A 14,147-nucleotide genomic window follows, 5' to 3' on the forward strand; every position below is an offset into this window, starting at 1 on the left:
TGTCTAAAGTGCAGCCGTTGAGCATGATCTGAGGCGCCTTAAAAAGCACTTGGTGCGTCTCCAAGCAAAGGGCAGAGGATCTGTGGCTGTGTGTTTAGCCAGCTAAAGGGAGCAGGGCCCAGGGCATGCCCTCCCCGCCACCAATGTGGCAGTGGATGGGGCTTGGTGCCAAAAGAAGCAGCAATCAGGGCAGGGGAGAGAGGATGAGACAGGAGGGACAGCGGAATGGACATTAACTGTATTGTACAGCGCAGCTGCGAGGTGGCACTATGGCTCATACTGTATCTGAGCACACCACCGCTGCACCTGGCCACGCCTTGTGGGCTGCCCTGGAAGACAGTGCCTCTGCCCTCCAATAAAGGGAGTTTTGAGGGCAGCCTGTATCTGGTACCAGTCTGACCTGCCAATCATGGCCCTAGCTACCCCCATGTCGGAGCAGTTCCTGCAGGATGGGAGAGTCCTCCAGCCAGGGTTGGGCCAGGCGAGATGCTGGAAGTGGGAAAGGGCCTTGCGTGATGGGGACAGATCTGCTGAGTCCTGGTCTGTTCCCGGCCTGCAGTGAGGGCCAGGCTCCAGGGAAAGGGCAGAGTGTAACACCGCAGAATGGAGAGGCCCTTGCCGACTGTCATGTCGGGGTGGGCCAGCAGGCGGCTCTCAGCGGGAGGGGGCAGGCCCGGGGCAGCAGGCAGCTCTCAGCAGGGGGGTGGAGGAGGCCCTGGGCAGCAGGCGGCTCTCAGCGGGAGGGGGCTTGCTGGCTCATGCTGTCCCCCTGCTCCCTCACAGCTCTCCCTGCAGCGCTCCAGCAGCTTCAAGGATTTCGGCAAGGCCAAGCCCAGCTCCCCCGTGGTGAGCGAGAAGGAGTTTAACCTGGAGGAGAATGTGAGTATCTGTGCCGCAGGGAGCAACTGACTGCAGTGACGGGCTGCCAGGCCCCATGGGCATCCTACCCTAGCCATATGTCGTGCCCACTCCCTGCCCTCAGGGAAACCCCTCCAGCCCCATCACAGGGGGGGACTGGTTCCTGCCCAGTCCCAGCTCCACACCAGTCCCTGCCTGCCCCAGGCCCATATAACCCCAGCCCTGCCCCACCCACTGCCCTCTTGGGGCCATATAGTCCCAGTCTAGCCTTGCCCCACTCACTGCTTGCTGCAACCTCGGGCCCATATAGCCCCAGCCCAGCCTCACCCCACCCACCGCTCCATGCTCAGACGCATATGGTCCATACACTGCACCCCTGTTCTAGGTAGACAGCTTCTCAGAAGAGTCAGAGGTGCCCACGACACTGACTGCTCTCTGCGTGGCACTGCTCCCAAGCTGGCACTTACCTGCTGGGCGCACCCCCATCCTTTCAACACAGGGACAGTGTGTGGCACAGGTGGACTCACTGAAGACATGCCTCTTCCCCACATTCAAGTGCCTGGGCTCAGCCATGTGGGGCACTGAGGTTTCCCTGTGGAGGGTTCTGCTCAGGGCATCCTCCCATCCCCCAGGCGGCAGCCCAGCTGGCTCATCCTCCCTTGGTTTGAGGGGCAGAGGGCAGAGAGAAGAGCAGAGCACTCCCTTCTCTGGCTGTCCCCCATCCCTCACTGCCAGCTGTGACTGTCTCTGCAGATTCCTGAGGATGACCTGGCCAATGCACCTCCTGATGACACTGGGAAGAGCAGTGGCATGAAGCTGGGCAAGAAGTGGAGAGCTGTCATCTCCCGCACCATGAACAGGAAGATGGGCAAGATGGCGGTGAAGGCGCTGGCTGAGGGGAAGGTAAGGAGCACGGTGCCAGGTCTCTGAGCTCAGATCCCCGGGTGTCAGCACAGGACAAAGACCTGGAACTCAGAGAACCCACAGAACAGAAATGGGGCACTGGGCGAGCTGAGACAGAGCTGGTGCCAGCTTGACTGCCAGCCCGGCTCTTCTCTGGTGGCTCCTGTACAATCGAGATTTTCATTTCCCAAAGCAGAGTTCCCAGCCCTTCTGATTGCAAAGAAAACCTCATGAACATGACCTGATGCGCTAGGGCCTGCCTGAGCCTGCAGGGGGCAGCCCACCCAGTAACTCCCTCCCCAAGGGTAGTTAACTCTGGGGCCTACTGCTGACAGTGTGATAGCAACACTTTCACTGCTGCTCCTTTTAGGAATTGTGGGATTCTGAGCGAGACTCGAGTACGAACGTTCTTGCCTGTCTGACCTCTAAACCCCTGCGGGGGAGGGAGGTCCTCTTAGTTATGCCTCCAGTGCAGGCATGTGGAAACAACTCCTGCTCTGCCCCGGTGCATAAGAACAGATAGCACCCACATGCAGATGGTGGTGGGCAGGGGACTCCCCGGCTGGCTCAGGCTACCTAGTTATCCTGTATTTGGGGCAGAGGGTGCTTCAGCCAGTCTGTATCTCACTATTCCTGAACCACTGTTCCATTCATTCACCTCACCAGCTCCCCTGAGGCAGGGTACGGGCTAGTGGCTACATGGTGACCAGGGTAGTTGTGCCTGGGGTCTGACTCCCCTCATCCACAGAGTGCAACACAGTTTATTTGATCACTCAGGCTCTGCTGCTTGCCACCCTTCACTGGACAAGTACCCGTCAGATGAGCTGGCTTGTCCCCTCCCCTCCTCGGGCTCACCTGACTGGCCCAAGGTTCCCCATGGGCTGGGCACCTTTGCCCCCACCTCCAGAGCTTGTTTCGTGCCAACCTCTTTTCACCTTTGTCCTCTGCCCCAGGCTGGCTTCCCATAGCTCTGTGCCCAGCTTTGGATCGGGTTGGGTTTCCGCTCGCTAAGCCATTCTTTGAACTCTAAGAGCAGTGTCTACATCCTGGAGCGTGTACTCCCCATACCAGCCATCCCCTCCCTGATATACTCGCCCGGCTCATTGCAACTTTAGACTAGTTCTTAGCAGGCCTTCTCTGAGCCCCTCGCTGTCCCTTTCTGTAAGCAACAAGGGTCATCTGAAACTTCTGTAGCAAAGTGATTTTAAACTTACCCAGCACTCTTCGTCTGCCCCGTGACTAGCCCGTGTCCACTGAAGGCTGGGTGGACAGCATGAAGCTGTTGGGCCACAGCAATCCGAACACAGGCAGAGGAAACGGAATGACTAGATTGGGGGTTGGGGGGAGGCGCTGACAGCTCTAGGTGGACTCTTCCCATCCACTGACCTGGACCCCCCCCTCTAAGCAAGTGAACCAGGAAAGTGAACAGTTTACACCCCTGGCCCCTCTTTACTCCACCTCTCAGCATCACTTGCTGCCAGGAGAACCCCCGTCTGAAATACCTGGACCCCGTTTTCAAGCCCCAGGAGGCCCAGGTCTGGGGATTCCAGATGGTGATGGCACTTGGAGCTTTCCCATTGCTCCTTTCTGTAGCAGCTAGCCCGTGTGCTCAAGGCGGCTGGACGCAGGAAGCCAAGCCGGGGCCCTTGTTACATTGCTTTTGTGACAGTACCAGCCCCTCTGGCACAGCCATGCTGCAGCCTTGCAGCCCCTCTGCCCCAGCCTGCACTAATTGCCTTGGCCTCTACCTGCAGGGAGAAGTGGGGGAGGAGGGCTCCATGTCTCCCATGTCGCTGGACGGCAGCCTGGAGGAGCCAAGCCTCGAGAAGATGCCCTTGTCGTATGTGGAGCTGGAAGAGGATGTGCACACACCACTCAGCCGCCAGACATCCAGTGGTGAGCGCAAGGGCCGTGCTGCTCAGTGGGAGGGGGCATTTTCACATGTCGCCGTGCTCCCAGCTCCCCTCCCATGGCCAGCTCTCCCCAGGGACCTGTGGAGGCAGGAGAGGGCCCACCCCCAGCAGGAAGGGCAGAGGCTAGAGCAGTCTCAGCCTAGCCCACATGGACACAGCACTCTGTCACTCTCTGGCCCCTGCTGCCTGCCCCAGGGACAGTGCAGCATGAGGGCCGACACCTCCGCCACCCTTTGGCCTCAGCCTGCTTGGGGCAGAGCCCTGGCTGGCGAGCTGCCCCAGGCGAAGGTAGGAGAAGCCACACCCATCTAGTGCAGCCAGAGATGGCTGGGACGCTCACACTACCATGGATGCAGGGGCGCGGGGCTGGCTCAGTTCACCTAGAGTGCATGTCCCCTGCCTTTAACCTGCCGTAACCAGGCTCAGAGCCACACTTTCAGGCTCCTGAGTAGACCTTGCGGCTCCCCCCACACCCCCAGGCTGCAGAGCCCTTTCTACAGCTGGCACCCAACCATGAACACAGGTGGCCTTAGAGCTGTGTGCAGAACCGGGCTCAGATTCACTGGCACGGGTTTGTAATTGCAGCGCACGTATATGTGCCCTTTAGGTTGCCAGGTGTCTGGTTTCAACCAGAACGCCCAGTCGAAAAGGGACTCTGGCAGCACCGGTTGGAGCTGTGGGGGATGGCGCCTGCGGGAGTGAAGGCAGCACGCACCCCACAGAGCTGCCTGGCTGCCCCTGTGCCTAGAGACTGCAGGGACCTGGCAACCATTTCAAACCCCTCATACCTGGCCCCACCCCAAGGCAAAGCCTTCACTCCCACCCCAAACCCCTGCCCCAGCCTGGAGCCCCTCCCACAGCCCAAGCACCTCAGCCCCAGCCTCCCCCCAGTCCACCCCCGCAGCCCAAAGCCCGTACCCCCTCCTGCATCCCAACCCCCTACTCCAGCCTGGTGAAAGTGAGTGAGGGTGGGGAACTGAGAGCAACAGAAGGAGGGGGGTGAAGCTAGCGAGGGGCGGGGCCTCAGAAAAGGGGCAAGGTGCTGGGTTTTGTGTGATTAGAAAGTTGGCTACCCTACATGCCCTACACACTGCTCATGGAGTTGTGGGGGTGATGTTGGGCGGCAGAACTTCACGTCGGGCCCTCAGCAGCCTCGTCCTGCCTCCTGACCCCGTGCTGTGAGAAGCAGCTGCGCTTTCCTTCACTGTGCAGAGAACAGGCAGCAGCAGCGCCCAGGCGGTGATGGTCCCTTGCAGAGCAGGGAAACCCAGCTCTGCCCACCGGGGGAGAGGGAGGGGGGGGGAGAGGGAGGGGCACCCCGAGCTTGTGTTAGGTGTAGGTCTCACACGTATCACTGGAGCTCTTGCTCGTTGGGAGTTGGAGGGTTGTGGCAGGCATAGTAGAAACAAACTCCTAAGCCCAGCGCAAATGACAGCGGCACAGTCACTTACCACAGTCAGAGGCTGCCCTTGGGCAGGGCCAGCTCTCAGGGAAGGGAAGCAAAATTCCTGGCCAGGCTGGCTCAGCAGGAGAGGCTGACATCTTGCCCCTGCTGCAGGGAGTGAACTGGGCTGCACCAGTCCCTGCACCACAGGCAGCAATCGTGACAGCGTGAGGCTGGAGGAGCCCAGCCTGCCCTACAGTGGCCCTTTCTGCGGGAGAGCCCGGGTCCATACAGACTTCACGCCCAGCCCCTACGACAAGGACTCATTGAAGCTGCGGGTGAGTAAGGCCTGGCCGGCTGAGAAAGGAGGAATGTGGGTGCAGAAAGAAAGAGCTGTTACTGAACACACCACCACCACCGATCCCTGCTCGCTTGCCTCAACAGGCTCAAGTCATGGAGCCAGCGCTCCTTGGCTCAACTGGAGGAGCTTCTGGGGCCGGGGCTGGGCCTTTACGATAGCTGTCCTTTCTCCAAGTGCAAATGAAAACAGAACAGGAAGGGCCCAGGTCTCCTTCGGCAGCGCTTCATGTGTCATTCCCATGAGGCACGACCTCCATGCGACTCCCATGCCACAAGGCACCAGGCAGTGTGAACTGGGACTAACACCCCTCTTCGGGCCTGGCATAAACACCCTGCGGCTGAGGGGCTGGACAGGCCCAGCTGCTAGGAGAGCCTTCTCCAGTCTTGCGAGGGCCTACATTGCAGCAAGCAGGATCACCCCTTGTAACCATCACAAAGGCACAAGCCCAGGCTGTCCCCCATGGCAGGCAGGGCCGGCTCCAGGCACCAGCCCACCAAACATGTGCTTGGGGCGGCGCCTGGAGGGGGGCGGCGGGGCGCTCCGCCCGAGAGCGGGGCCGCGACTGGGCTCGCTGCCCTCCCCGTGGCGCTCCGGCCGCCGGGGAGAGCAGAGCCGCAGCGGGCTCGCCGCCTGCCCCCCGGCCGCTCGGGGAGAGCGGGGCCTCGGCCGGGCTCTCCGCCCTGCTCCCGGCGCTCTGGCTGCGGGGGAGAGCGGAGCCGCGGCGGGCTCGCCGCCCTCCCCCCCGGCGCTTCGGCCCGGTCGGGGATTGCGGGCCCATGGTCAGGCTCAGCGCCCTCCCCTGCCTCGCTGGGGGGGGGGGGGGGGGGGGGAATGGGTTTGACGACAGAGCCGGCCCTGATGATAGGCCCCTCCTGGCAACTCCCTGGGCAGCACAGAGCTCCGCTGCTGGGAAGTTAGCTCTGGTGCTGGCTCTGCTGCCCCCGCCAGCCACCACCATTGGCTAACAGGCCATAGAAAGCTCAGCCTTGTAGCCGAGCTAGCACCCAGCCCTATAGTCAATCCTGCAGCACAACAGAGTTGGAGAACAGCTGGCTCCCCAGGGGCACAGTCCCAGAGCACCACAGAGCTGCTGAAATGACCCTAGCCTCTTCCCCGTCCTCCCAGGAGAAGGGGGGAGGGGCTGGGTCAGGGTCAGACCTTACTCTGCCCCCCCTCATCACAGCACCTGAGCATCGTGCAACTGGATCGCATGGGTTTCTCCTCCCACCTTCCAAGCAGCAGGGCCGTAGTCCCAACGTACATGGGGGATCAAGGCCCAGAGGGACTAATGGGCCTGTCCAAGGTCCTATGGGGCCTCTGTGGCAGAGCAGGGAATTGAACCAGGGGCTCCCAGTTCCTAAGCTAGTGCTCTAACCACTAGGACAGCCTTCCCCAGGCTAGGCCAGGGTGCTACATGGGCTCTTGGGAATGCTGCAGCCTTGGCATCAGGGCAAGCAGCCTCAAACCAGTCTCTCACTCCCAGAGGCAGAGAGGATGCTTAGAGCCACCTTCCACCCACGGATACCGGGCCTCGGTCCAGCTCTTCTGCCTCAATCTCTGCTGTGTGCTCCCACTGGCTTAGCAAGTCGGGTCTCCCCTGGCGCTCCCACGCCCGAGCAGCTGGCTGGCACTGTACTAAAACACCAGCACCTGGCTGAGCCCCATCTGGCACCAGAGGAGCTGACCAGTGATGCCAATAGGGAAAATGTGGGGCAAAAAAGTCTGGCAGAGGCAGTCCCGGCCTTCACCTTCCTCACTGCAGGGGTAGGAGAGAGGATGACACCTACCCCCAACTGTGGGAACCCTCCCTGGGCTCACAGCCGCAGGCGGGCTCCAGGGAACAAATGCCAGCGCCTTTGCCCCCCACAGCATGTCAGCGGTACTGCGGGGGGCCAGGCCCCCAACCAGCTCCTACCTGTGCCGCTGCTAGGGGAGCCCATGGGCACAGACCCAGCAACCACAGCACAGGTCGGACAAGCCCAGCCCCGTCCCACCTGCCCAGGGGTAGAGATTCTCAAAGGGATTCCTCTTCATGTTTGGCCCAGAAAGGGGACATCATCGGGATCATAGAGAAGCCCCCCGTGGGCACCTGGACGGGGATGCTAAACAACAGAGTGGGCTCCTTCAAGTTCATCTATGTGGACATCATCCCCGAGGAGCCGGTGCCAGCCCGCAAGAGCCGTGTGCAGAGCAAGAGCAAGCGGCCCAAGCCCAAGACCTTACACGAGCTGCTGGAGCGCATAAACCTAGAGGTGAGAGCCTGGCCGCGGGCTCTGGGGAAGGGGAGGACAGGCAACCTGCACACAGGCACCAGCAGTAGGGTGACCATATGTCCTGTTTTGGCCAGGACAGTCCCTTTCTTAAGCCCTGTCCCAGCCATCCTGACTTTTTTGGCAAAAGCGAGGTGCGCAGGAACGTGGGGGGGTGAATGGGGATGCCAGCCGTGCCCAGGAAGGGAGGCAGGGCTTGAGGGAGCAGCGATACCGACACCAGCCCCAGCCTCGCTCATCTCTCATATCAGCAACAGTTCTGCCAACCTGCTCCATCTGATCCCTGCACCATTCAGTGCAGCCACACCAAACGCAGGGAATGCGGCTGCAGTACATGGCATCAAAATGCTGCAATTCTCATCTATAGACCACAAAACAAACTATGGCATGTCCACTTAATCATTCATTCCTCATTATCATCACACACACCCCCTTACTGAACCCTTCCCAGTGGCTATTGCCAGCTCCAGGGGGCAGAGTTAAGGTGGCCTGCGGGGGGCATACCTTTAAGTTTGTATTTCCTGATTTTCAGAGGTTTAAGTTTGTGTTACCTTAACTCTTCATTTGCTGTTTTATAGAGGTTTCAGTTTAACCATTCTTGGTATATACTTTGGGGGGTACAAGGCAGCACTAGGGAGCCTCACCTCTGCATTAATTGATTAGGTAGTTAATTTAGTGTTTAGATTAAATTCAGTTTTCACCTGCCCTCACATTTTCATCTCAAGGTGCCATCAGAGATTAGACTGATAGTGAGTAACAATGCAGTAGAAACTGCTAGGAGGTTTTGGCAGCCAGGCAGGGACAGCTGGAAATTCTGGCATCTGAGAAAAAATGCATGGCAGTTGGGATTGTGGAATAAACACATCAGCTTGATCTATAATATATAACTAATGGAAGAAAGGGGAAGTTGATAGAAATGAATTTAAATAATAAGTTAGAAATTGTAGAAAACTGATAAGGGAAGCAAAGGGACACAAGGAGAAATAAATTGCCTTCAGAATTAAGGACAATAAGGAGTTTTTCAAATATATTAGGAACAAAAAGAATCCTAATAATAGTATTGGTTCATACTAGATGGAAATGGTAGAATTATCAATAATAATGTATAAAAGGCAGAAGGTTTCAGTATCTGAGGATAAATAATGATATAGCCTCATCATGTGGTAACAATAGCACTCTTTCCATTCCCCTAGTATCTGCGGAGGATGTTAAACAGAAACTATTAAAGTCAGACATTTTTAAATCTGTACGTACAGATAACTTGCATCCAAGAGTTTTAAAAGAACTGGCTGAGGGGCTAGCTGGGTGTTAATGTTGATTGTAGTAAGTCTTAGAGCACTGGGGAAGTTCTAGAAGACTGGAAGAAAACTAATGTGCCAATTTTTAAAAAGGGAAAATGGAATGATCTGGGTAATTATAGGCCTGTCAGCCTGACATTGATCCCACCCAGATAATGGAGTGGCTGATACAGAACTTGATTAATAGAAATTTAAAGTAGGGTAATGTAATTAATGCAAATCAACATGGCTTTATGGAAAACAGATCTTTTTTTGATGAGATTACAAGTTTGTTGATCAAGATAATAATGTTGATGTAAGAGACTTCTGTAAGGGATTTGACTTGGTACTGCACATTTTGATTTAAAAAAAAACAACAACCCTAGAATGATATCAAATTAACATGGCACACATTAAATGGATTAAAAACTGGCTAACTGATAGGCCTCAAAATGTAACTGTAAACAGGTATTTTTCCTATCTGACCCTTTTATCAATGACATGGAAAAAAGTATAAAAATCACTCAAAAAGTTTGCAGACGACACCAAAATAGGGGTAGTAGTAAATAATGAAGAGGACAGGTCATTGATTCAGAGTGACCTGGATTGCTTGGTAAACTGGGCACAAGCAAACAATACATGTTGTATTCATCTGGGAACAGAGAGTGCCGGCCATACTTACAGGATGGGGGACTCTGGCCTGGGAAGCAGGGACTCTGAAGGAGATTTGGGGTTGTGTTGGCTAATCAGCTAAACACAAGCTCCCATGATGATGCTGTGGCCAAAGGAGCTAATGTGATCCTGGGATGTATGAACAGGGAATCTCAAGTAGGCGCAGAGAGGTGATTTTTCCTCTGTATTTGGCACTGGTGTGACCACTGCTAGAATCCTGTCTCCAGTTTTAGTGTCCACAGTTCAGGAAGGATGTTGGAAAACTGGAGAAGGTTTAGAGAAGAGCCACGAGAATGACACTGGATATAGCTACACTGCACTAAAAGACCCATGGCACCATGTCTCAGAGCCTGGCCAAGGAGCTGTGGGGCTAAAAAGAGCAATGTAGATGCCTCCCCCACAAGTCTACTCTGCTATTTTTAGCCATACACCTGAGTCAATTGAGCCAGGCTCTGGGATTCAGTGCCATGGGATATTTTATTGCAGTGTAGACATACCCTAAAAGCTTAGAAAACCTGCCTTAGAAACAGACTCAGAGAGCTCAATCTGTTTAGCTTAACAAAGAGAAAGTTAAGGGGTGACTTGATCCCAGTCTGAGTACCTACATGGGGAGCAAATCTTTAATAACGGACTCTTAAGTCTTGCAGAGAAAGATCTGACACAATCCAATGGCTGGAAGTTGAAGCTAAACAAATTCAAGCTAGAAATAAGGCATAAATTTTAAGTGAGAGTAATTAACCATTGGAACAATTTACCAAGGGTCATTGTGGATTCTCCATCACTGAGCATTTTAAAATCAAGACTTGATGTTTTTCTAAAAGATCTGCCCTAGGAATTATCCTGGAGCAGTTCTCTGGTCTGTGCTGTACAGGAAGGCAGACTAGATGATCACAATGGGCCCCTCTGGCCCTGGAACCTACAAATGTTCCTGTTAATCAAATTGGCAATGAAATAGATAATACTAACAAGGGTGAAAGGCCATGATAAAACCAGCATCAGCCCCTGGAGTAAGAGGGCCATTCAGTACCCACTCACTGCAGTGGTCACACTATTCCTCTTTGCATGGGGATTTCTGCAACCCCATGTGCTAGGAACAGGGTTTTTAAATGAAAGCCAAGATCCTGGAGCCCTAGCCTGCCCGGGGTGAAGCTCTCAGCAGAGGCATACAAAGGCTAGATGAGTGTCCCCAGGGATACACGTTCTACAGGCGTAGCTGTTGTGTGAGTTTGATTATCTCTGTCCCCAGGAGCACATCTCCACCTTGCTACTGAATGGCTACCAGACACTGGAGGACTTCAAGGAGCTGCGGGAGACCCACCTGAATGAGCTAAACATCATGGACCCCCAGCATCGTGCCAAGTTGCTCACAGCTGCTGACCTGCTGCTGGACTATGACAGTAAGAGGCAGACACCTGCTCTGCTACCTTCCTGCACCCAGAGACCCCTCCCCTGCGGGCAGTTGCTCTAAAACAGCCTGTAAGCTCCAAGCCAGGTCTGGCCCTTCCCTGGAATCCACCTGCTGCTTTGGGCAGACATCCACCATTCAAAGGCATGGGAAGCAGAGGAGCCTGCAGGTGCGCTGTATCCACTGACTCTTAGCCACTAGGACAGACTTCCCCTACACAGCCCCAGCTGGCAGCCAGAGCCAGGAGTGTCCTGCACTTTATCACAGCCAGTATTCAAATTACATCCCACATGGCAACTGCTCTGCCAAGGAGCCACCCCAGTGTCAAGCAAGGGTGAGCCACCAGGAGACATCCCAGCTGCAAGCTGCTCTGTGCCTCTGGGGGAGAAGCAGCACAGGTGACAGAATAAGCCAAGGGGCCTCACCCAGTGCAGCTGGCTAGACTTAGAGCAAGTCACATTTAGTTACCCAGAATGCCTCTGCACAGCCCCTGAGCATGCAGGGAGCAGCCTCACCCTCCCACCCCCAGCTTGGCCCAGCCAAGGGCAAGCTGGGCCCTGCTGAGAGCTCCCTGGGAAGCAGCCCATGCCCTCCAGCCTCTAACATTTTGGCTTCTCTCCCCCATGCAGCGGCCAGTGAGGCTGAGGAAGGAGAGAGTTCGGAGCTGCAACCTTCCCCCTCAGACCCCAAAGGGGACATTCCCCGCGACTCGGGCTGCTTCGAAGGATCTGAGACACTGGAGAGCGGCCGGGACGAGGCAGAGCTGAACAGCACAAAGGAGCAACTTCAGGCCTTCTCTCTAGAAGAGTCCTTCTGAGCTTGCCCCCTCCTTGCCCCAACCTTCCCAGCACTACCCCACCTCAGGGACTTAGCCTGCAGAGCAGGGAGGACAGGACACCCCAAGGGCACTCTCTACCCCCTGACCAACATCTGGGGAGATTCCTGGACCACAGGTGACCACCCCCTGCTCGGGACAGTCACGTGAGCCCTGCAGGGGAAGACGCTGGGGCTGTTTTATGGTTCCACGGGGCAGCTGCCGAGGTCCCCACCCCAGGATACCTCTCCCCTTTGGGAACTGCACAGGACCCCTCTCTGCGCTCCTGTCAAAGACAAAGGACCTGCTTCTGCAAATAGCTCAGCCTTCATCCTCCAGCCTCTCCATTAGAAACTCCAGTCTCAGAGCCTGTGCATTAGCCACGAACGGGTGTTTGCCTGCCCCTCTGCCTGGCACCCACCGTCATCTGCCCACACCCTCTGCCTGGCCTTACCAAATGGCCGAGGCCTCAGTCAGCAGGACACCCTTTGAATAGGAAGGATCCAGGAAGCTCCTGGGCAATGCAAAGCCAAGCAGTTTAGCCAAGAGGGCTGTGCAATGGGAGATGCCCACTTGCAGCTGAAGCTTTCAAGCATCAGAGGCTCTTTGCGACGGAGGCTACAGGTAACCTAGGATCTGTTGCTAACAAGGCAAGGGAGCCGGGCACCAAACAAGAACTGAGACCGTTGTGTTTCTAACGCAAGTCTGGGGGTGGTGGAGGGGGGAAAGGCAGCAGAACAGGGCGATGGGTGCCACACAGGATCCTCACCACTCAAGACTCAGTAAGCGCTGAGAGCAGGAGTCTGTAGCCTCCCAAGCTGGCATTTCTCAGCATGGGGCGAGTCCCTTGCGGGGCAGAGCCTAGCCATGTGGGGACCAGCTTGGCCAAAAAGCAGAGGGTTTGGTTCCAGGGGCTTTGCTGCTCCTTATCACAGAACATTGAGTTACTAGAAATACGGCCAGGCTGCAGCAGCTCCCCCCTGCCAAAGTCCTGGGCCAGCTCACTGCAGCAACTGACCAAGCCATCGCTCCATCCTGCCACGCCCACTGGGGCCAACCTGGCTCAGGCCAGCGGCAACTTGTTTGGGAAGGTGGAAGGAAAGGCAGCACTCTGTGTCAGAAAGGCCCTGCATTGTGCTCACAGCATTCCCCAGTGTCAGTCCATTCTGCCTTCGTGTGGGCAGAGTCCTCACTTTGCAGCAGGTGCTGTGCATCAGAACAGCTGCCTTGGGAAGGCACACACCCAGTGTGCCCAGAGGAAGCCGATACTGAGTTGGTTTGTTTGAAACGATCCTTGAGCAGTTATGGGCCCGGAGACTGAGCAGCAAGAGCCCCCTGTGCAAAAGAGAACAGGGGCGTCCCCAACAAGAATTCATGTCTTCCCTACAGAGCTCAGACCCCTGCTCAGGGCTGTCCCTGACAGACTAACACTGCAGCGTTGGGGCCAGGGCCGGCTCCAGGCACCAGCTTAATAAGCAGGTGCTTGGGGCAGCCAAGGGAGAGGGGCGACACTTGCGGCAATTTGGGGGCAGCAGGTCCCTCACTCACTCTAGGAGCGAAGGACCTGCCGCTGAACTGCCGCCGCCGATCTCGGCTTTTTTTTTTTTTTTGCTTGGGGCAGCAGAAATGCTGGAACCAAATCCTGGTTGGGGCACATAGATTATGGAAGCAGCCGACAGAGGCAAGAGGGTGCTGCGTTAAGAGTAGCAAGAGCCCACCTGGCTTTAGAAAGCTAGCAGGTTGGGTTCTAGTTGGGGCTTGTTCCAGGGCAAAAGGGCTGGGCCAGCTTTGGCACAATGGCACTGCACCAAGAGTTCTTCGGTTAGCTTATGTTAAAAGGCCAGGAAATCGTCTTGCACTGGAGCTGCACCCATATGCTGTTACCCACAGAATATGCTTAGTGACTGGGTAATGGGCCAATTCCAGTCCTGGAGTAAAGGGCTACAACACCCACTAATGCTGATGGGAGATGTATCTGCTTACAGCAGTCACCTTTGGCCCTGTGTCTGTGGCAAGCTTAGCCCTGAATTCCAGGACTCCTGTGCCTGTAAAATCTCTGCCTTTCTGTTGCAGTAATGTAGGTTTGGGTGTTGAATTCACTTGCTTGTGCTTGACCCCAATAAAACATGATCTAACCTGCAACTCTGTATGTCGGCCTCCTGCCTGCACCACAGGCTTAGCGAAAGGGCTCGGGAACCTGGGGATCTCCCCTCTCTCAGGGGGAGGGGAGTACAAGGCCATTTTTCCTTGGGCTTCAGCCAGTTGGATGACAGACCCCAGGTGGAGAGGA

At 56.1% G+C, this 14,147-nt stretch overlaps 1 protein-coding gene and 1 long non-coding RNA gene across 3 annotated transcripts in view; both read left to right on the forward strand.

Moving 5' to 3' along the window:
* SASH3 (SAM and SH3 domain containing 3) overlaps positions 1 to 13,999 on the forward strand; it is a 34,343-nt gene extending 20,344 nt beyond the window's left edge. Inside the window, exons 3-9 of one of the 2 annotated variants that reach the window (XM_042853366.2) lie at positions 784 to 879; positions 1,612 to 1,761; positions 3,516 to 3,657; positions 5,233 to 5,396; positions 7,465 to 7,671; positions 10,885 to 11,035; positions 11,673 to 13,999. In XM_042853366.2, the coding sequence (XP_042709300.2) occupies positions 784 to 879; positions 1,612 to 1,761; positions 3,516 to 3,657; positions 5,233 to 5,396; positions 7,465 to 7,671; positions 10,885 to 11,035; positions 11,673 to 11,860 (1,098 nt within the window). In that variant the 3' untranslated portion in view covers positions 11,861 to 13,999. Of the gene's footprint in view, positions 1 to 783; positions 880 to 1,611; positions 1,762 to 3,515; positions 3,658 to 5,232; positions 5,397 to 7,464; positions 8,226 to 10,884; positions 11,036 to 11,672 lie in introns of those variants that run through there. The other variant, XM_065556331.1, reaches the window with a different exon arrangement.
* The window catches only part of LOC135973526 (uncharacterized), a 309,693-nt gene that overhangs the window by 183,380 nt on the left and 112,166 nt on the right, over positions 1 to 14,147 (forward strand). The gene's annotated exons all lie outside the window — the stretch shown is intronic.

This window comes from Chrysemys picta, chromosome 9 (assembly GCF_011386835.1).
Source record: "Chrysemys picta bellii isolate R12L10 chromosome 9, ASM1138683v2, whole genome shotgun sequence".
NCBI classification, from domain to species: Eukaryota; Metazoa; Chordata; order Testudines; family Emydidae; genus Chrysemys; species Chrysemys picta.